The 23,754-nt window shown below is 43.0% G+C and overlaps 1 protein-coding gene across 1 annotated transcript in view; it reads left to right on the forward strand.

The window, feature by feature from the left end:
- Window positions 1–2,224: 2,224 nt before the first annotated feature.
- LOC147319925 (copine-4-like) overlaps window positions 2,225–23,754 on the forward strand; it is a gene marked incomplete at its 3' end in the record, with an annotated part of 81,775 nt that continues 60,245 nt past the window's right edge. Inside the window, exons 1-2 of the mRNA XM_086310112.1 lie at window positions 2,225–3,104; window positions 22,633–22,824. Of these exons, the coding sequence (XP_086166238.1) occupies window positions 22,654–22,824 (171 nt within the window). The remainder of the gene's footprint in view (window positions 3,105–22,632; window positions 22,825–23,754) is intronic.

Here is a 23,754-nt window from a genome sequence, read left to right on the forward strand (position 1 = left end):
TGGGATTTTGTCTCCAATTTTATTTAATTTATATGTTGATGATCTGTCCATACAGTAAAACATTGATAAATCATCTCATGTATGCCGATGACCTGATTGTTTTTAGTCCAAGCAGTGCTGGGTTACAGGAGCTTCTCAATGTCTGTACTGAATATGGTGTGCAATATGACATTGAGTACAATGCTGCTAAAAGTGCTGTTTTGATATGTAGAACCAAGCAGGATAAACAGCTAAATTTCCCTTTGTTTAAACTGGCCCCAAAAACTCTTTAAGTTCATAAAAAGGTGAAATACCTCGGTCACTTTATTACTGAGCAAATGAATGATGATGATGACAGATACAGACAGCGGTGTAAGCTCTATGTGCAGGCAAATGCTATTGCTCGCAAATTCAGCTTTTGTTCACTTCCAGTTAAAGTGGCTTTGTTTAAAGCGTAAATACTGCCCCCTTGTGGTCATCCTACAAACACTGTAGCACGCAGAAGCTGCATGTTGCATATAATGATGCGATGAGAATCCTTTGCAGGAAACCTAGAAGAGGGTAGTGCCAGCCAGATGTTTGTAGCTGTGGGTGTTTGGACTTTTAAATCACTTTGAAGAAAGTTAATGTTCAATTTTAGAGAACGACTGGATGGCTCTACAGTAACATAGTAACAGAGTCATTTTAGCGCTCACAGATATATATATATATATATATATATATATATATATTAGAGATGGCACGATACCACTTTTTTATGTCCGATACCGATACCGATATCATAAATTTGGATATCTGCCGATACCGATATGAATCCGATATAGTGTTTTTTAACCAACAAAACTGTTTTTTAAAATATCTTGCTGCATTTTGCAAGTCTGCAAGTTCATACTCAAGTTTAAAACAACAACTACACTAAAGCTATTCTGTTATACCTGTATACAAAAAAAAAATTTCATAGTTCAGCAATACTGATCAATCTAATAAACTTAAACCTACACCATCCTCCCTATTCTGGTATTTTAAAGAGTACTTAGTGTAAATATTAAGCAACCTAACTAATAGGGTTCCAACTCCCAGCAACAACAAAATTAAATAAATAAAAAATAGGGAACCACCCCTCACACTCCACCTCATGATGCTTAATCGACGTAATCAACCTTAATTTGATGCAGTGCGAAAAAAAATGCACAGAAATCAATTATTTTTCAAGAAATATTAAATAGATTCAACATCTTTCTTCAACAAAATTGCAGACTGCACAGATGGTACCTTCCCAAAGGAAAAAGTACTATAGCTTACTAGGGTATATATATTAGACTTAATAGTCACTATATACAGTAAATGACTTCTATTCATTTTACATCAAATTAAAACTTTGGGTGTCAGATAATTATTTATTAAAAGCTAGACATTTTAAATGAGAATAAGAAAGAAAAGTATGTCTTTGTGCCCCCTTTTCCCTGTTCATGCCCTATCGGCCCCCCTGGCTAAACTTTGCTAGATCCGCCCCTGCACAGTTACCAGCGTCAGCTACGTAGAAAAAGATCCTGGAGTAGAAAGTAATATTAAATAAATTCTAACAACAGCTGATCAAGCTTAAACGTGCTGCTGTTGTTCAGCCGCTGGTTTCCTCTTTCTGGTGCAAAGTGGGCCAAAAGCAAACAAGAGAGACGGACTCACGACAGAAAAGCCGATCAGCTGATCATTAAGCAGTTTCATGATTGAAGTAGCAGCAGGAGAGCGAGAGGCAGTCGCTCGTTAAGCTTAATGCAGGAATGCTTTACAAACATTCAGAGATGGACTTACACACTTGCTTTACTTCTCTCGGGGATAACTTTGTCAGAGATGAAATGCTGGGTTGCTAGCGAAGCTCCAAATGCTATCCAGACCACCGACAGGTCCCGCATGCCACAGCTGCTCTATCACGTGATGCATACTGCTCCGACTGCTAACGTTCTGAGGTGAGTTACGGCGTGTTGCAAGTTTTGTGAGGTGCTTTCGTGATATTTAATGGATCGGATTACATTTTTTATTTTTCTCCGATATCCGATCCAGTAATTTAGGTCAGTATCGGACCGATACCGATACGTAATATCGGATCGGTCCATCTCTAATATATATATATATATATATATATATATACACACCCATATTAAGGTTGGGGTTTTTTTTTGGGGGGGGGGGGGTTGTGTGTGTGTGACAGCTTTACCTATAACTAAAGCAACCTGTGGGAATTATAACTTTAGCTGCAGAATAAGAAACAACCAAAGGGTTCAAATACAAAAATGTACAAAATGATTTTTTTCAACCACAATATAATGGAGTAAAAATATACAACCCTACTAGAGCACACGTTTAGGATAAACACATCATCAACAATAAAAATAAAAAGTGGAAAGTCGAAAATTGAAGAGAAAAAAAATTAATTCATAAAAAACAAAAAAATGAAGAATCATAAGTTTGCAGATAAATAGAAACGGAGTAGAGAAAAAACAATTTCATTTACAAAAAACAACAAAGAGAAAGAACCAAATTTAACAAAAACAAACAAATAAACAAAAATCTGTGAAGGAAAAGGCAAATTCAAAAATAAAATAAATCAATAAATAAACCAAAAATATTCATAATTTAAAAATATGGGAAGAAAAAAATGACCTGAATCGAAAAAGAAGCTCGTAAATCTATAGTCAGATATAAAAATATAAATTAGTATTTTTTTACTGCCCGTGTCTCTGATCATAATGTGAACCGTACTGCTTTATTACAAGTGAGTCAGCGGCGCTCCTCCGGCTCTGCTGCCCCGCCTGTGCCGCCGGTGTGCGGCCTGCAGGGGTCGCTGCAGCCCGCGCTCCTCTCCCACGTCCTCCGCTCCCTCTCCGCCGGCGTGTGTGAGGCTTTCCCCGCTATAAAGCTGCGCGAGGTGACTGGAAGCTGGAAAGGCTCTCCAGCAGCCACAGGAGCAGGAGGAGGTGGAAGAGGAGGAGGATGAAGATGAAGCTGTGTGTCCGTACGCTCGCAGCTGATCTCAGTTCAGTCCGTCTGAGCTGAGCGGAAACTTTGGATGCTTTTCTCGCTCTGGAGCTTCTTCTTCTTCTTCTTCTTCTTCATGAACATCTGAGCAGGTAAAAACTCAGAGAGCTTCGTCTTTCACAGCCTTTACTCATCATTCCTTTATTGTTTATGTCTCCACTCTGACTTCCTGCCTGATTCTTTAACCTTTATGATGACAGAGAGGTGATTAAAGCTGGATTCACTCCAGCACTCTGAGCATCTCAGGGTCAAAGCACTCTCCTCTTCTCCTCTTCATGTCTTTAGTCTCACGGAGGATGGATGGGTGAGGGGTGGATGGGTGAGGGATGCATAGGTGAGGGGTGGATGGGTGAGGGATGCATAGGTGAGGGGTGGATGGGTGAGGGATGCAGTCTTGTTTTCTTTTGCTTTGTTCTTCAGTTGTATTAATTATGGGGTAAATGTAAATGTTGGAGTGCTCCTATTGGCTGAGTGTGTTTCAGATATGTGGAAATGAGCCCACGTAATTTACTGAGTCCCGTGGACATGAAAGGACTGGGCCTTTATTTTGAAATGAGATTGAGTGTTAGTGTTTCTTTGTGAGAAACAGCACAGGTGTTGATTTATGACCCCACAGTGAGCTCCGTGACTGTCTGTGGATTTTTCACGGGTACTTTGAAAAGCAGGAGAAGCTTCGGTAGCGCTGACGTTTCCTCGCAGCCAGTGAAGCTCTGACTGGAGACGGATGTTTGTCCTTAATCGCTTTGTGTGTTTGGCTCATTAATCAATATGATGGATCATTATTATTCATAAATGTGAACCACGCACAGAGAGACGAGTTATTCATTATTATCCCTGCAGATGAAAAACTTCTCAGCTCGAACTGATCGATAAAGCATCGGTTATGATCTATTCTCCGAGAATGAAGGATATTCGTACTTTGGTATCATGTATGGTTCTCGGTGTTTATTGATCAGAGCATCGATGCTTTGTGAGTCCGTCTCCACCTGTGGTGACGTCACAGTGACCTCAGCAGCACCTTCCTGTCAGTTTTTTGAATTTGTGCTTCGTTTATGAATCTTTGTGATAGTTTGTTGTTTATTTCCAGAGTCGTTTAAAAAAAACAGTTTTTGTTTCTTTCTTTGTTTTTTTTTTGTCATTTTGCTTCTTTTTACAATATTTTTCTTTTTTCTACTTTTAACCTGTTTAGTTTCTGTCTGTTAGTTTTTTAATCATCATTTTTTAGGCCCTTTATGCACCTTTGTGTTTTCTTTTCACCTGTTTGTTTCTTTTTGTGATCATTTTACATGTTTTTAATAACTTCCGGTCTCAACATTTTACAACTTTTTTCAGTTTTCATTCATTTTACATCCAATTTTGCACACGTGACCACTCCCCCCCCTTCACGTCTCTCTGAGATCACTATTTGACTCTTTTGTGATCGTTTTGCATGTCTTCTCGGTTTATTAGTTAGCTTTTGTGCATCTGTTAGTTTGGTGTCTCCGTTTGGGCATCCCCTCTGTGTCCATGTTGCTTAATGTTTTGGGCCCTTTTGCATCTTTTTCTAACCCCTGTGTAATCTTTGTTGTGGCCACTGTGTCTCACGTGTTCTTTCTTTCTATTTGAGAACATTTTTTAAAAATCTATTCTTGTTTTCTTATAGATGCTTAGTTTAGGTTTGCAAAATCAGATACTCATAAATCCCAGCATCTTTTTCTTTTCCGTGTAGCCAATCAGTTTAAAGTCACAGGGGTCATGTGACTCCCTGGTCCTGGTTGCTGCCTGTTAGTGGACGGTGAGGACCTGTTTTGCATTCAGAGACCTCTGTGCAGCACATGAGCCAGAGGTTGGGAAACATTTGTAATATTTGCTTTGAAGTTGGGCTGATTTGCAGACGTGTGGGGTGATGAGATGAAGAAGAGCGATAACGCTCAGGGAGGAGATGTAAAAGGTGCAGCTTTGATAAAAACCCGTGAAACACGAGCAGATAAACCTGTGCCGCAGCTGCATAATCGGACATTAAATTCAGCTAAAAATACCTGGTGCCATGTCTTTGAACGCCTCGCAGGGCCTCAGGCCGCCGAGCCCGCTCTGCTCACATCCTCAAGATTACTTGATTATTTTTACAGGATTAGAAAAGTTCAAAGTTACAAACGTTCTTTTTCCTAAGCTTGTTGAAAGAGTTTTGGACCACGTTTCATTCAGCTTCACTTTCACGCTCAGCTCTCTCGTCACCACACAGACCGGCACAGCGTCCTCACCACTGCAGAAATCCTCTCGCTCTGCTCAACATACTAAACTCCTCCACTCGGCCCAGTAACTCCTTCTCTGCCCGGACTCCGCGCTCTCCCACCTCACAGCATGACCTCAAACCAGCCCAGTGTCAGCTGGAGGTTGGAGAGAGGCGACCCTGAGACAGTCGTCGTGCACGCACGCCGCCCTGCGGCCAGAAACTCCATGTTATCAACAGAATCTGTGACAAATTAAAAATACAAACAATGGCACATAAAATGAACAGAATTGATATAAAAAACACTTTAAAGGCCAGGGTTGTGTGTTGGCAGTCTGCAGGTGCACATCGCTGTCTCCATGTTGTAGCTGTATGCTGTCACCAGGGGGCAGCGTGAGCAAATGTGGAACTACCTGTGAGCTACTCTGGTTTTCGTAAAGACGCCACCTCTCCCCCGTCAGCTCATCCGCAAACATCTGAAACAGGTTACAGGACAGGGCGGTTAAAGCGATCCGGAGCTTTTCAAACTATCGGCAAAGTTTTTATCCACACAGACAGCAGAGTCTAACAGCAGGAAGCACCGTGCTCTTTCAAAATAAAAGAATGAGTATTTAGAAGAAGAAGACGTTTTAGGGCTCATCTGATATTAGTGCCATGATTAATATTTCATCAGGTTTCATCTCTACTCCGTTATCTTCACACATATGTTACTCAATAAGTAAAAATCTGCTTTCTGGGTCGATTTGGAATTTGGGGGTGGAGCTTACAGAAAATTGAATTTTACCCTAAATGTAACTTCTTCTTTTTTTTTTACAGGCTTTGTGTTTTATGTTTTTAGGGCAAAAAAATAGAGCAAAGTGTGTATTGTTCATTTTAATGTAAAGAAATCCAAGTTCAATAAGCTTCCATTGACAGAACACACGATGAATCGCTACATTAGTGTAATTTCAATAAAAAGTCTTATTTTCTTATGATTACAGCAGTTTTTTTGAGATAGAAACGTTAAACTTTGCACATATTCTCATGTCTGCAGTGGTGCTGAGAGCAGGAACAGCTGGGTGTTTTATTGGAAGATATTTTCACACACGTGGAACTATGTAGAGCGCTGGACTCGATCCTTTAGTCCATGTTGGACAGCAGTGACCTGAGGTGAACCACAGCATCAGCACTGCGACGCTGATAACGAACAGCATCGTCACTTTTTAACTGCAAGAAGAAAGTGTTTGTGTGAAGCAGCTGCTGTTTGCAGATGAATCCACGTTCTCAGGGAGTATTTGTGTCAGTGGGACAGGAGTCGCGGGCCACTCCCCCCGAGAAACCCCGCCCCCTTCATTTGTCCTTCTGCAGTATTTATTTATTTATTTATTTATTTATTGTCATTGTCAAGAACAATGAAATTGCGTTTGGGGCTTCCATACAACCCAAAAAAAAGAAGAAAATAATAAATACCCCTTAAAACCCAAGTGTACATATTTAACCCAGTGTGACTCCAATGCAATAAGACAATCCTTAGCAATAATGTTCGTAGAAATTCAGACAAAGACCTGAGAAACATGACAAAATACAACAATGCAACCCATTCAATATTATTGTACTGTGAGATATGATATCAGATATGATAGTTATCTATTTAAGAAAGAGGGGGGGGGGGGCAGGAGGGGGAAGAGAATAAAGATATGATGCACCAATGCAGACCAGTTCATTGCTATTAAGAAGTTGGATATGGTTATTGTCCGTGAGAGGGGGGCAGAGAGTTCAGGAGCCTCACAGCCTGTGGATACAGGCTGTTGGCCAGTCTGGATGTTCTGGCCTGTATAGACCTGTACCTTCTCCCTGAGGGCAGCAGATGGAAAAGGTGGCGCGCAGGGTGATGTTGGTCCCGCAGGATACTGTGCACCCTCGTCAGACAGCGAGTGGGGAAGATATTACTGATCTCTGGCAGACTTGTTCCAATAATTCTGCCAGCTTCTTTCACCACCCGCTGGAGTGCTTGCTGATCGGCCTTGGTGCAGCTGGGGAACCACACTAGAAATCCATACGTCAGAACGCTGCTGATGGCACAGTTGTAGAAGTTCAACATCAGAGATCTGGGAATGTGTGCGCTCCGCAGTCTCCTCAGGTAGTAGAGGCGCTGTTGGGCCTTCCGTACAACTGAGGTGATATGGTTGCCCCAGGACAGGTCCTCGGTCACAGTTACCCCCAAGAATTTAAAACTGCTCACCCTCTCCACCGCCTCACTGCCAATGAAGAGAGGCAGATGGTTGTTATGGCCCCTCTTCCGGAAATCTACAATGATCTCCTTGGTCTTTTTGGTGTTTAAGACCAAGTTATTGTCGTGGCACCATGACTCTAGTTGTTGCACCTCTGTCCTATAGTTTGTCTCATCATTGTTGGATATAAGTCCGAGCACTGTAGTGTCATCTGCAAACTTAACAATGAGATTGGACGCGCAGGAGGAAATACAGTCATGGGTGAAGAGAGTGTATAGCAGAGGGCTCAGAACACACTCCTGAGGGGCACCGGTGTTGACCACAAGGGTGGAAGAGGTGTTCTTACCCACTCTGACACTCTGTCTACGGTTAGTGAGGAAGTGCAGTGGCAGCACGTTTAGGCAGTTTTTCACAGCTTCACGCAGCACTGTGTTATTTATACAGCAGGTGATGATCACGGTGAGTCACTCTTCCTCTCCGTCACTATGCTGACAATCAGCTGATCACAGGATGCTGTGTGTTTCAGTCACAGAACAACAGAGACTCAGATTTGCTCTGGATGGAGCCATCTCCATGGCAACGCCCCCTGAGGCACATAGGTACTGTAGTAAAGTACTCTGTAGTACTTCTGTACTACAGTACCTTCCCCCCCCCCTTCAGCACAGAACAAAGACTATAGATGAAAGACGGACAAATGATTTGACTTCTCAGTTTTAGCCTTTTGGCCTTTACTGCTCAGTAACATCATTAGTTTCACTCTCGGAGCTCAGACTTCTTGGACTGTCCGTTAACACAATCAATATTACCTGTTACTGGTGAGATAATGTCATTAAAAATGTTTCCAACGGCTCCAACAGCTAAACACGGTCAAAGGTCCAGTTCAGGGATTCTGATTAGCTGAGGTGAAGCTGAGCAGACAGCGAGCAGCTACATCCTCCTGTGTCGCCATCAGTGTTGGTCAAGTTACTTGAAAAAAGTAATCAGTAACTAATTACTGATTACTTCCCCAAAAAAGTAATCCCGCTACTTTACTGATTACTTATTTTCAAAAGTAATTAATTACTTAGTTACTTAGTTACTTTTTAAAAACACGATTTCCAACCTGAGTAGGTGATAAAGTGATAGATCTTTCAGCCCAATTCTACTTTTTCTGCATAATCCATCATACAAAATGTAATCAAATGGAAAAGTCTCTTTTTAAAACTTGTTTTGTTAGTTTTAATCTTTTAACTTTATGCATCAAGCAAACATTTAATTATCTGCAACATTCTCTGACTGGAAGAAATTAGTTTAACATTTAAACCTATTTTCTGCACATTCCAGCACATAAAATAAAATATTTTTTGTGTTTACACTCAGTCTTTCAAATAGATGCAAGTAAAACACAGCAGAAAATAAATAAAGTCAAAGACTCAGCGGTCCTGTTGCTCTATTTTCACCTGTAAAGCAGGAGTGGGGTAGGCGGAGGTTTACCCTGGTGCAGGTGTGCCGCGGTCAGTGGAAGAATCCGCGAGTTTCTCTGTGAGTTTCCCATTACGTCGTAGCTACTCGGTGCTTGTTGGAAGTTTAGGGGTTTTTTTCGCTGTAAAAAGAAGTTTTCTTCCCACGCACAGCGGACACTAATGTTTTTGTCACTTTTTATGGAATCAAACTCAAAGTAAGGTCAGTACTTCCACGCTTTAAACGCTGCACGCTCATACTCTCTCTGCACTCGATATGTGATCCATTGTTGATCTGCACACAGCTGTTGTCACGAACGTCGCACTCGCTTACGTCACAGTCATGAGACATTCTCACAGAAAATCACGGTTTTAGTAACGCAGTAACGCAGCGTTCCTACGGGAAAGTAACGGTAATCTAATTACCGTTTTTGCAATAGTAATCCCTTACTTTACTCGTTACTTGAAAAAAGTAATCAGATTGCAGTAACGCGTTACTGCCCATCTCTGGTCGCCATCCAGCTGACAGTCAAAGTTTAAGACTTTTTGAGATTTAAACAGGTGAGTTCTAAAACCCTTCTTACCCCGTACAGGTGTTATGGAGGGAGAAATGATATATAGAGAGCAAACAGTTTGTGTTTCAGGCTGGAAACATGATTATTTCTGCTGTAAAGTTTTAACATTGGAGTCTGGTGGACTGACTCACTGCTGCCTCTGCTGGACGTCAGAGGAACTGCAGCCTTTTGTGTCTATTAAAAAATAATGCATTTCACTAGCAATCAGCCAATCACAGAGCCTCACATGCTGGTCATTTCTGGGTCATTTTCACCTGTACTCGAGGATCAAAATGTAAATCACAGCTGTGGGGATACAGTAGGTCAATTGGAAAATCCAAATTGCCACTAGGTGTGAATGCGGGAGAGAATGTGAGCGCGAATGGTTGTTTGTCCCTGTGTGTTGGCCCTGCGACAGACTGGCGACCTGTCCAGGGTGTACCCCGCCTCTCGCCCTATGACAGCTGGGATAGGCTCCAGCGCCCCCCGCGACCCTGAAAAAAGGATAAGCGGAAGCGAATGGATGGATGGATGGATATCGACACTTTGTGTTAAACTTCAACACGAGAACATTTCGATTCAGAGCCGGTGAAGCTGCACAACTCTCAGGAAACGCATTAACACTGATCCGGTCGACGTGTAAGCAGCCATCAGTTTGTTTGCTTTGTGCTGCTGGTGGAGACAAACTGCTACAACTCAGGAACACGCTGAATGGAGCTGATCGGGCCTGTTTAACCAGTGTGAACACAGAGCTAACAGTGAAAAACGCATGAACTCTGAGCAGCTGTCCTGTTTTTCCATCCTGCCCCGAATGCGGCTTAATGCGCCGCAGTCATGAATCACAACAACTGAATATTGAACAGCACGAAGTGGCCCATTCATTCCAATTCAGTCCAATTAAAGTCGCTAACCCAGAGTTCACTCGCTCATCCCTGAGCTCCGGCTGCTCTCAGCCATTCAGCTTCAGGTTAACATGTTTGTTTGCTTATTGACAAAATAAAGGGGAAAAAAGTACTGTACTGTGCAAAAGTCATGAGCCGCCTTATAAGTATTTTTCTCCACTGGTGGTTAACAGGTTAACAGGACTTTCAAAATAAAAGCACAGGGATTCTTCTCTTCCCTGGCGTTTAAAATCGCCGTCTTCATGGATTATTTATCCCCATCACCTCCATCACTGATTTTCTGAACTCAGCAGAGTAGTCGTGTCCAAATTCATGGGCTGCATCCTCCTGAGGACCCGGCCTTCGCAGTCTACGTGGCCGGGTCCTCAGAAGGTCGGGTAGGCTGGAAGTAAACGGCTGTGAAATTGGACGGTCTAGCCTACAGATCTGTGTCACCGCTGTCTCGGTGGAGTTTAATAAACTCGGCCGTCTGCTCCTCGATATCTAAAATATAACAGGACACTGGGGTAAATTCTCGACCGTCTCACACTTCTGTTTAATCAGCTTTCTGTTTGACGTTTATTCAGCTGTGTGAAAATCACCCGATGGATTAATAACGTTTAATCTAATCTAATAACTTTAATCTCAGCCAAACTGATTTACTCACGAACAAATAAAACACTGAGAAAAGCCCAACAATAACATTTTTAGGTTGTCTAAGTGACTCATATATCACGTTTAACCTGAGAAGCGAAAGTCCGCGTTGATCTGAACATGATGTGCCGGGAGTTGTGCCGTTCTCTGCGGCTCCAGTGACCCTCGAGCTCCCGGCTAGCTATCGAGCTGGTGGGTAGAAGACGTCTCTGAAAACGTCGAAGCACTTTTGCAAATATGGGATATCTTGATAAACTGAGCAGATATTTGATGTTTGCACAGCTACTTTCTCACCTGAAAATGTGTTAAAAGTTTATTTTGTGACCCAGAAAGATTAGTAAGAGTAATTTTAAAACTTAGTAGCGGCCGCCATTGTTGGAAACTGGAGTTTGGCTGGGCCGCGCTATGAATTCTGGGATATGGTAGGCCACGAAGGACACACCCGACCCATCCTTCAAATTCGGGGAAAAGGAGGACGCATTTGTCGGCTGCATTCGGAGGAGTCTACGAATTTGGACAGCCTTCGTCACGTCGCTGTGACGTAATCGCTCTACAAATGCGTCCTCAGGAGGATGCAGCCCATGAATTTGGACTCCCCCAGTTTCTCGTCTTTCTGGTCTCATCTGTACTCATATATGTCCATATACATGAAGTTAATATTTCCACTTTTAAAGGGTTAAAAGTCACCATTTGGAGGTTGTAAGGCTTTGTGGTTGAATCACACCTGATGTCAGTGTGTGTGTTTGTGAAATCTGGCATTAAACTCAGTGAAGTCTAGAAACACATCAGTTTGGGTTCATAGCTGCTACCTTGAACAGCTGTTTCCTTGGTTACCATGGTAACGCGGGCCCAGATAAGTGTTCTACAGACAAAAAAAGTCTTTCTGTTGAAATATTTTAGTTTCGAAGATGTGATGAAAAATGCATCCATGAACATCAGCACGGCTTTTTCATCACTTTTTAAAGTTTCACTGTACGAGTGGAGGACCTGAGCTTTCAGAGCAGGACTGGACCAGCTGAGACCAGCTGATAGGACCAGCTGATAGGACCAGCTGAGACCAGCTGATAGGACCAGCTGATAGGACCAGCTGAGACCAGCTGATAGGACCAGCTGATAACGAGTTGATAGCATTTGAATCAGGAGAAAAGTGTAAGTTTCTTGATCTTTGAAACATAATGAATGATGAGCCTGTTAGAGGTTATTGCTGCAGAAACGTGCTTGGCTGTCGTGTTCTCTCTGTGCTCTGCTTGAAGCGCTCGCACTTTTTATTCTTCTGCACAAACACTTTGTTTGCTCATCGCCGAGCTGAAACCCGCTACGTTACGGCATCAGCGAGCGGAGCCTCTGAATGACATGAATTAATAACTGTAGTGTTGCAGCTGCACAGGGATCTGTGTGATGTGATTTTCATGAGCGTCTCTTTAATCTGTTGTTGGATGTCATCGCGCTGCGAGCCTCAGCAGGTGGGAGGATTCATCCGCCGCTTGACTGAGCAGCTGAAGCTGCATCCACCTGCACACCTCGCTGTGACACTTACAGAGGAGTGTCTGCAGGTCAGAGACACGAAGCAAGAACAGAGATGCGTTCCTCCCCTACAAACACGCTAACTCTTAACTGATTAGCTTCCATGTTCAGTCACATACCTACGCCCGTCACACCCTCACTTCATTAGTGCATCACTTCATCATGACCCTCAGCGAATGAGGACATCCACACCTACAGCCTGTGTTTGAATCATCCTCTGCAGCGTCTGCAGCCTCACTCATCTGCTGTCATGCTTCCAGTATCTCTGCATCACATGCAAGGCGAACTTTAGTGTTGGTGTTCTGATGCAGCAGCTGCAGCAGGTTAATCAGGCAGCAGGCTGTGTTTGTTGTCTTCTACTTTTTTAAAACTTTTTTTTACGTCCTTTAAAGTTCCATAAATGAAGCTCACAGCTACATAAAGTTCTCAGGTAGCTCAAGATACTCCAAAGGTCCTCTTTAGCATCATATTAATGGTAATAATAATAAAGTTTATTTGAATAGCTCTTAGCAAAATTAGTGTTACACATACATCACTTAAAAGACTCGAGTGCCACATCAAGAGGTCAAGAGGCCATAAAAACGGCTAAACTGGAGTATAAAAACACAGTTGAAATAAAATTCACCACAGGGGACCTCCACTCAGCCTGGCAGGGCCTCAAAACCATGGCCTCTGTGAATACTGCGGTCACCACCCAACACCCAACCACCCAGGTGGAGGGCAGCAACCCCTCCTCCCTCCCTGACGACCTCAACGCTTTCTACACCAGCTTTGTGACGGACAACATCACCCAGCTTGAGGAGTCCAGATCCACTCAAACCTGGCAGCTCTGCACTCACCTCCAGGACGGAGGACGTGGTGAGAGCCCTCAGGAGGACCAGGGAGAGGAGCTCACCCGGCCCTGACAACATCAGCAGTCGAGTTGTGAGGCACTGTGCAGGGCAACTAGGAAGTGTGTTCGGAGTCTATTTCAACCCTCAGTTAACAGTCACACCGTCCCCCAGCTGTGGAAACACTCCACAGTCATCCTCATCTCCAAAAGAAACAACCCAAAGTCTCCTCCATCGCCTCCCTGGTGATGAAAGCCATGGAGAAGATCATAAAACAGCACATCGTAAGAGCAACTGACCCCCTGATGGACCCACTCCAGTTTGCTTACCGTGCACGCAGAGGTGTTGATGATGCAAAAATCTTCATCTTGGACTCCATCCACAAACATCTGGAGCTCCCTGACTCCTCCACCAGACTTCTGTTTGCTGATTTCTCATCAGCGTTCATCACTCTGCAGCCTCACATCCTGGCCACTAAACTTTCCTCCCGATTTCACCTGGATGATCAGCTGATCCTGTGGATATTGGACCAACAGGACTCAGAAAGTTCGGGTCAACAACTCTCTCCGGTCTCTGTTCCACCTCCACTGGCTCCCCCCAGGGCTGTGTGCTCTCCCCCCTGCTCTTCATCCTCTACACTGATGACTGCAGATCCACACAGCCCAGCTGTCACCTGGTGAAATATGCTGACGACTCAGTTCTCCTGTCACTGCTGTCAGGCCCTCACAGCACCACGGGCCCACTCTGCAGGAGTTTGTAGAGAGGTGTGACAGCTCCAAACTTGAACTGAACGTGAGCAAAACCAAAGAGATGGTGGTGACCTTCTCCAGTAGGCAGAGGGATCTGGCTGCTTCAGTCACCACCACCATCCACGGAAAGCCAGTGGAGGTAGCTGAGGAGTACAAATACCTGGGAACCATCTTTGACAACCTCCTGAAATTCTCTGCCAACACAGAGGAGAATCTCAGGAGGTGCCACCAACGGCTACACCTCCTTAGGAAACTCAACTCCTTTGGAGTCAGCACACCCATCATGATGACTTTTTACTACACCTTCCTGGGAAGGTGTTTAACAGCGATCTAGGCTCTGAGAGGTTGCTGTTGGCTGATGAGCCTGCAGTTTGTCACCACGCTGTCATGCTGGGTTTTGTTCTGTTGGCTTTTTCGAGTTTTCTCGTTATGTCTGAGAGTTTTAGTTTGATTTCATTGTTTGTTTGCAGTGAGAGGAAGGAGAGTCCACATGAAACACTTTCATGGCACCTGCACCAGAAAGCTGAACTCAGTTCTGCTCAATATTAATTTAATGTCATCACAAAATGCTACTAATGTTACAGTTGGGCATACACCCCACAAAAATATCACTTAGAGACTTTTACCTTGAGACAGTGTTGCTGCTCTTCTGATGGAAGTTTAATTGTTGATCTGCAGTTCTTCTTCTTTCTTGGTCAGAGAGAAATCTTTGTTTGGTTCAGTGCGTGAGGTGCAAATGTGAAGAGTTAATATTGTGCTTTCATTCATGTTCTGGTGTTTATTAGTTTAACCTGTCCAGTGTCTCCTGTACCTTCTTGTCAAGTGTCTGTCTTCGTGTCAGCTGTTTCACTGTTAACTCTCTTCATCTTTTCTTCTTTGTCCTTAGATTTGCTTCCTTCGTTTTGTTTCACCCGTGCCTTGTTTCCCCAATCAGCCCTCAGTGTGTGTGCGTGTTACTGTGTGTGTGAGTCCCGTCACTCCTTTGTGCACCGCACAGCATCTGTTACCCCCCTGTGAGCGAGTTCAGATGTTTGTTCCCTTTTGAAATCAGCCACAATAAAATTCTCTGTTTGTCATACACTGTGTCAGAGTTTGCATTTGTGTTCTCATTTTGCATTACATGACACACACACACACACACACACACACACACACACACACACACACACACACACACACACACACACACAGGACAAATTTAGAACCAGCAATTAATATTACAATAGATGGGATAGGCTCCAGCCCCAAGCAAGCCTGAATTCCATAAGAGGTTAAGAAAATGGATGGATGCATGGATGGATGCATGGGTGGATGCATGGATGAATGGATGATGGATGGATGGATGACGGATGGATGGATGGATGCATGGATGGATGGATGGATGGATGGATGGATGCATGGGTGGATGGATGGATGGATGCATGGATGAATGGATGGATGGATGCATGGATGAATGGATGGATGGATGCATGGATGGATGGATGAATGGATGAATGGATGATGGATGCATGGATGCATGGATGGATGCATGGATGAATGGATGATGGATGCATGGATGGATGGATGGATGGATGCATGGGTGGATGGATGGATGGATGCATGGATGGATGGATGGATGCATGGATGGATGGATGGATGGATGGATGCATGGATGAATGGATGATGGATGCATGGATGGATGGATGGATGGATGCATGGATGGATGGATGGATGGATGGATGCATGGGTGGATGCATGGATGGATGGATGGATGCATGGGTGGATGCATGGATGAATGGGTGGATGCATGGATGGATGGATGGATGGATGGATGACGGATGGATGCATGGATGGATGATGGATGCATGGATGGATGGCGCGTCACAACGTGCAGCGACATGTTTGTCTCATTAGATGTTTTTGCTCTGACGTTTCCTGCGTTTCATAAATTCAGCTGCTGTGTGTGTTACAAATATCAGGTAAAGTTTGAGCTCCTAAAAACTCTCTGTGTGGAGTTTGACTGACAGTGAAGGCAACATTACGGTGACACTGTGTGTGCCAAATGTGGCGATACATTAAAAAGAAAGAAAAGAAAGAGTGAAGCGGGTCAAAGGTCATTTTTGACTCCGGGGTCTCTGCGAGCTGCAGCTCATTAAATCAGACTGAGCAGAGACAGTGACAGGTTCACTGAAAAGCAGAAACAATATGGAGCTGAGGTTTGTTTTATCTGGAGGACGGCGAGAAGCACATCATGACATCACCTCATGTGTGACTTCTAACCATGTAATGCTCGTCGTGCAGCGAGCTGCAGGAATTTATGAAGAACACGTCCAAATGCAGTAATCACGAGAGAGACAGTGATTCAAAAAGTGTGACAAAAACTGAACTGAGTGTCTCTGAGCTGTGTCTGCTCACATCTTGTTATTTGACTTTTTGCATTTGCTTTTTATTTATGGTTTTATTTATATCTGATTTATTTTCATTGTTTAGGTTGTACGGCACTTTGTGTCAGCCGTGTTGTTTTATGAATAAATATGGAAGGATGATGTAACAGCGATGCTGACTGATTTTGTGGGAGGAGCTGAACAGCTCAAAAGAAGCATCGTCTACCTGAAAGACAAATTAAAGGCATAAACACACATAATAAGACATACAGTTGGTAAATTACATTGACTGTGTTTAGAGGAAGCAGATGTTTACTGCAACAGGTCATACGGTTACTGGTTTTTCTTATTAATTAATATGAATGTTCTGAATTCTTCTTCACAAAAAGGCTTATTCCTGTTTGTTTCTTTCACAATAAAACACATATGCACAGTATGAATGCTGTACAAATGACTCACAGAAGGCCATCAAAGAAATTTATGACAGATTCTAGTTTACTCCTTATGAACTAGGTGACAGGAAGTACAAACATTTTCACACAGATGTGCCAGCTGTGTTAACTCCTCCATGTTCACAGTGTCCACTAGCTTTCACGCACCTACACCCACACCTACATATACATGTGTTTTATGGGGATGCACCCTCACTGAGTGAGGCTCACAGGAGCTGAACACTGTGACAACAGGGAAGTAGTTTCTCTTGTAACTTTGATTTATTATTAAAGATAAGCTGTTTGCTCAATGAAACACAGATCTGTGTTGTTGTCATCCAGGCTGACGTTTGGGGCTTCTGCTTGGAGCTATTTTCAGTTATGCATGTAACTGTGGGGTGCAGCTGTGGTCGTAGCTTTTAATCCACACCAATCAGTGACTGGGATCAGCAGGGTGCTGATGTTACTGTGCGTTGATCAGCAGGTATCTGTGTCTGCGTGAGAATGATAACTACAGCCAGTTATCATGGCGGCAAAAAGGAAGTGAGATGTATCGTTGGTTTCAGAAATGTGATTTCAGACTTGTTTAGATGCTTTGGGCTGGTTTTGGACTTGTCTTCAGACATTTTTATTCTTTTGTGTTCTTTAAAACAGAACTTAAAGTTATTCTGTAAACGTGTGTTCTGTCTCGGTGTGGTCCCAGTTTGGCCTTCGCGATGGTTCGGACTGGTGGAAGGCTCAGTGTAGGTCAGTCTGTGTGGTGCAGGGCGTTTGTTCTCCAGCAGCATGGTGTTGAGTGAAGAATTCTCCTTCGTGGTTTTAGTGATAAGAATCTTAATAGCTCTATAAAAAGACTCATAAGCAGCCTTTGATTGGTCTATTATAAACTCCATTGATTGGTAGAACATGATCTCCTCCACAGAAAGAACAGATCTGTGTCCTGTTTCTGAAACATTCCCTCCATCGTTCCTCAGGGCTGTAACCTGAGCCAGCTGTGTAAGGAGAATATCTTATATTTTTATTAGAGGATAAGTGTAACTTCCTCCTGTGAAGTGCTTCGGATACCAAAACCTCGCTCTGCCCGGGGTTAATCAGATCAACCCGAGTGCTGCTGATGGGATAATGGAGGGAGGTGATGGAGTGATTGGTTGGGAGTCGAGGTGGAGATACGATCACTCTGTCCTGACCCAACAGAAAGGGCTTCCTGTCAGGGCGGAGTTTATCTGCCAGCAGGAGACAATGGGGCTGAAGATCAGAGTGCTCATTAATATATATATATATATGTGTGTGTACACGTACACACACACACACACACACACACACACACACAGACAGGGAGTGCAGAATTATTAGGCAAATGAGTATTTTGTCCACATCATCCTCTTCATGCATGTATATATATATATACACACATACAGTACATACATACATATATACATATATACAATATTTTTATTAATAGAGATTTCACTACTGAGGTTAAACATGATATATATATAAGTCACTTAGATCACTTCTAAATGTTAATGTTTGGTTTATTTCAGTGTTTTATTTGTTCCTGAGTAAACCGGTTTGGCTGTGATTAAAGTGAAGCTTCATAACATATTACTCACAGTTAAATTAAGAGGGGACGGCAGTAAAAACTCCGGACCTGTGACATCATCAAGTACGCTGATGTTCCAATTGTACAAATCACGAGTCCGTGCTCGCGTTCCTGGCACGTCCGGTCTCGCTGAGAATGCGAGTACGCAGCTTAGCTCGTTGCAACATGGCAACTGCCTCAACGCTACCCGAAATTGAACCTCCCCCACCCTCATTCAGATCTGGCGTTTGGAACTATTTTGGTTTTCATGTGACGTATGACCCTGAAGGTAAGCGAGTCATGGACTAAAGTAAAACAGTATGTTGGATGTGCCACGCAATGCTCAATTGGTGGGAACTAGTGTGTTAGCGCAGTTAGCTTGTTAACGTGTTGCACAGGGCAATCCGCTGTAACTCGTTAACGGAGATTTGCCGTGTTGTGGCGTTAACGTCATTTCAGATTAACGCTGACAGCACTAGTAGGAACACAACGAATATGACTGCACATTTACTCCGACATCATCCTAGTGCAAAGACAAGTGGAAGCAGACAAAAACAACAAGCACGCATGCTACTAACTTTACCCGAGTCATTTAGACAGCCGTTAGCACAGGATTCTCCTTATGGGGACCTGATATGTTTAATATGCTGCTGAGAATATAGCCCAGAAGAAGCGGATAGTAGAGCTTTTATTTTGGAAAGAGACATTTCTGTGTAATAAACTCTCTTTTCCAAAGATGAGGGATTTCTCCATCAGATAGATTTATTTATTTTTTTTATTTTGTTGTTTCAGCAACATTAAATTTAAAAACTGTACTTTTGAGTTAAAATATATATTTATAATTTTAATAAATGACAAATTAAAAAGGCATGAACATTTTTTGTATCGAAAAAATATCGAACCGAACCGTGAATTTTGTGTATCGTTGCAGCCCTAGTAATTAGAGACAGGATGCGAGGCTCCTCACAGCAGCAGAGATATAAAAGCAGGTCTCTAATAATCAAATTAAGCAACTCAATCAGAGCAGTGTCACGGAGAGAGGGTCAGTTATCACGCACAGCGAGTCCAGACGTGCGAATTAATTATGTGAACATCGTTTTGAACGTAATTTTTTCTACACTGTATAATTAGATTGTCCTGGATGAATAGGAGTTATTTCATCAAATACAATTAAATGCATGTAATGAATAAAATCATCTCTTATTCCGATTTAATTAGCACCAGTTCAGCAGACTCGCTCTGGCTGCTGGTTGCATTCATTCCACTCTGACAGGGAGGATTTCCATGCAATTATGATATGTAAATCAGTGATGAAATGAAATCACTCAGAGGCTGGGAAATGTCTTGTAAAGTTATTATAAAGTTCTCCTGTCTGTCATAAAGACCTGGAATAATTATTGTTACGTGTTGCTGCTGCGGCTCAGAGCCTCCGTGGCTGCAGTTCCTCTGACGTCCACTAGATGATCAGAAGTCTGACGTCAATGAGAAAACATCCATCTCACCTCCACCCACAACACAAAGTCCTCACAGTTCATCCCCCAATTTACACAAGTTCACAAAATCCGTTCACAGCTAATTTAAGTGAAAAGAACAAAATATTATTGCTTCTTTCAGTTAATCCTGCGGCTTTACGCATGAGCTGGAGTCTCTGAAAGGTGTTTTTTCTGGGTGGTGTCACACAAGGCACAATCGCAGGTCCTCGAGTGGTTTAAGTGCTTTTCCACACGCCTCCGTCCTTACTACTCATCTCCACTTCCTGATTCACTCCCTGTCCTCCATCTGTCCTCCTCTCTTTCATTTTTCATTATCGGCTCCTCAAACACTTCTTTTCTTTTAAATGAGTAACTGTAGGACTTCATGATGGCCGCCGCAGTGTTTTGCAGTTATTGGCATGTTCTTCTATTTTTGTTGTTTTATGGTGGTCAGCTGGTCGGTGTGTCGCTGCCAACCGGGGAAAGAATAAAAACAAGAACCAATATTTTAAGACCAAATATAATTGCATAAACTAATCTGAATGAAAAACATAACTCTCCTGTGTTTAATCAGGTTCCATGGTTCTTCCATTGGAGATGCTTCTGTCTAGACTCCAGTAGGGCTGGGCGATATGGCCTAAAATCCATATCGCGGTATAATTTGAAGCACGTGCGGTAACAATATATATCACGATATATTCTTTTCTTCTGTATAACGTATTTTCCACACTATAAGGACTTAAAATCCTTTAATTTTCTCAAAAATCGAGAGTGTTCCTTATGTATGAATTCTGGTTGTGCTTACTGACCTCGAACCGATTTTGGCTGCAGAAATCTGTTAAAAATGTTTTAGTGTAACTTTGGTAAGCAGCACTGCTTGATGGATGTCAGAGCATTACGGCTGCCGTAGTGAGGAGCTTCGCGGAGTAATCTGGGTCCAAAACTCTGCTTCAGGTCCCAAAGTCAAATGAACACAGAGTTAAAAACGGTCCAAATTCTTTCATCTTTAATAAAATCATCAGCGTTGCTGCTTTACCAGGTGTAACAATTAAGTTTAACATCCATGAAAACAGAATTTATTAAATTTAACGGAGTTAGAAGTTAGCAGGAAGTTAGCTCGCTAGTTTACACCTAAACATTTCATATCAGAGATTTTTGAAACTAATTCAAACGTACAGCTCTGCTGTCACTTCTAACATAAAGACAGGAAACTAAACAGCAGTGGCGTTTGCAGGGTTACTGAAGTTGGACTACCTGCTATATAATGTTGTGCTACGTGATTGCTAGCGACACAGCTATGTTAGCATAACATTAGCACAGTGAAGCTGGAGGATGAAGCCAACTTTTTTTCCACTCGATAAAAGTTAACGTGAGGGATTCTGGTGGTCAGGGACAAATGCAATCGCATTGCAGGATGCTGTACACGGGGCAAACTTCAGTCAGGAGAACAACTGAGAGCATTCATCCACAATACGAGGTTATTCATTAATATAGTGCAACTACATGGGAACAGAGCAGCTGCGAGAGAATTCAACATTAATGAATCAATGTTACGGAAGTGGAGGAAGCGCAGTTTTTGGCTTTCCCCACATTTCAAAAGTGCTTCATCTCTTTGCTGTGACTGTCGCCCGCCATCATTTGCAGATGATAATGGTTTTAGCCGCTGCGATGCTTTTGACATCATCAACATGCGCTATCCCGGTAGAGCGGTATAGTCAAAATCTCTATCGTTGGCCAAATTTATATAGTTTCTATCGTATATCATTTATATCGCCCACCCCTAACTTGTAGTCTCTTTTACTTTGGTCGTTCCTCTGCAGCGATGTGTATTTGTACTGTTGTAAAAGCTGAAATATCCCCTACTCCCTAAACGGGGTTACTGTAGGATTACAAGCTGGATGCTTGAAAGAATCTGCCTTAGAATTCCTTGCATCGGTTTGGTCCAATCAGCACAATCCAGTGGTGACCATTTTTAAACAGCTGGAAGCAAATGTTTGTGGAAAAACAGAATTTAATAAGCCTGCAGTGGCGATGATGTACGAATTCACAATACAAAAGCTGCATGAATCATATCCCTGGCTGTTAGCTTACTGCCCTTCAGAGGCTCATTGATGCTGAGCACCTGTTTGCTGCAGGAACTCTGGGTAGGTGCAATGATTGGCCATGTGATTGGCTCTTTCTGTCTTCCTGTTTCCACTGCGGGATCAGGAGGACTCGTGAGCTGGCATTTTGTTGAGTCATATCATGCTCTTCACTGATATTGTAACTAGAGATGGACTGATCCGATATTACGTATCGGTATCGGTCCGATACTGACGTAAATTACTGGATCGGATATCGGAGAGAAATAAAACATGCAATTTGATCCATTAAATATCAAAAAAGCACCTCACAAAACTTGCGACACGGCGTAACTCGGATCATAACCGTAGCACGTTGAAGCAGTAGCAGTGGTATCGTGCCATCTCTAATTATAACAGTGGTGCTTGTTGTAAGTAGTTTTGAGAAGTTTCTGCCCTGGAGAGGATATTTGTGAGCCTGACAGCGGTCAGGACTGATTCTGGTCAGTACATGAATCGTTCGTGCAGTGAGAAATGGCTCGATGGTGACGGTTCAGACATGTCTTTGAGGCTGTCAGCGAAATGTACGCGGGGACTCTAAACTACCTAAACTAAAGGTGCTTAATGCTGCCTTTTCTGGAACTTTTCTGCTTCTCCTTCAGACTTCCTGTCCCGCCTCCACCATGAGTGACATCTACGAGTCCGCAGCCAACTCTCTGGGCTTGTTCAGCAGTCCCTGTCTCACCAAAGTGGAGCTCAGACTCACCTGTAAAGGGATCTCAGACCGGGACGCTCTGTCCAAACCCGACCCCTGCATTGTGCTCAACATGCAGTCCCACGGACAGTGGATGGAGGTAGGTGACCATGACAACCGCAGTGGTTTGTAATGGTTTTAATGGTGCGTTGTGCTGTTGTTTTGTACCTGTTTGCTAAAGCTTCAGATTGTTTTCGCATTAGTTTGGGGGTTTGTTTGAGTTTGAGATGCTGCGTCTCAAAAATCTCTTCACACATCAGCCAGTTCCTCAGCTGAGGTTGGAGAACGATTTCGAGTTTGGCTTCAGGTGAAGGTGAAGGTTGTTGCCTAGCAGCCGTCTCACAGTGAAGTAGTGAGGAACAGGTCGTCCATTTGTCCACGTTCACAGGCTGTCACCGTTTCTGTGACATTAGGAAGTAAAGCTCACGTCTGCGGCTTCTGTGCACACAAAGAGGGGGATGTGTTACCATAGCAACCAAGAACCCAGCGCATTAAAAGAAGTGGTGATCGTTGTAAACCACGATCTCTATTCAAACCTGACCCTCTAGTTTATTTTAAAAGTTCATGTTAGCGCCTAAACATAAAACAATCATACATTTTTAAATAATAATAAGCAATTATGTGTGGAAAAAATAAATAAATTATGAAAATGTAAATAGTTGCTCTAAAGTTTTAGCTCATTTTTTGTCGGGAGACTAAAAAAACATAAAAAGAAACATCAAATAAAAACGTGTTCATGTTACATATGCTGTCTGATGAAGTTTATAATTTAGAAAGCCACGAGGATGTTTCGGTCCTGTTCGGTGGGCAGACTCTCGGACCTCAGTGAGCTCGCAGGCTTTCTGCTTTGGAAACACTTGTTAGGATTGGGAGTGAGGATATCTAACACCTGAGGGTCATTAGTCGGAAGCAGGAATAGTAAAAATGACTCCGAGATGAAGAAGCTGCGTGCAGGAACACGAGGGCATTTTCCCTCTTTCGTTCTGCTCGTCGTTGCTGTGGACGGTTTGTGTCCAGCAGAGATGAGTGG

Source organism: Aulonocara sp. 'chitande type north' Nkhata Bay, linkage group LG11, assembly GCF_057382095.1.
Source record: "Aulonocara sp. 'chitande type north' Nkhata Bay isolate Kocher_YH1m ecotype deep benthic linkage group LG11, A_spYH_male_GT1.1, whole genome shotgun sequence".
In the NCBI taxonomy this organism is placed as follows: domain Eukaryota; kingdom Metazoa; phylum Chordata; class Actinopteri; order Cichliformes; family Cichlidae; genus Aulonocara; species Aulonocara sp. 'chitande type north' Nkhata Bay.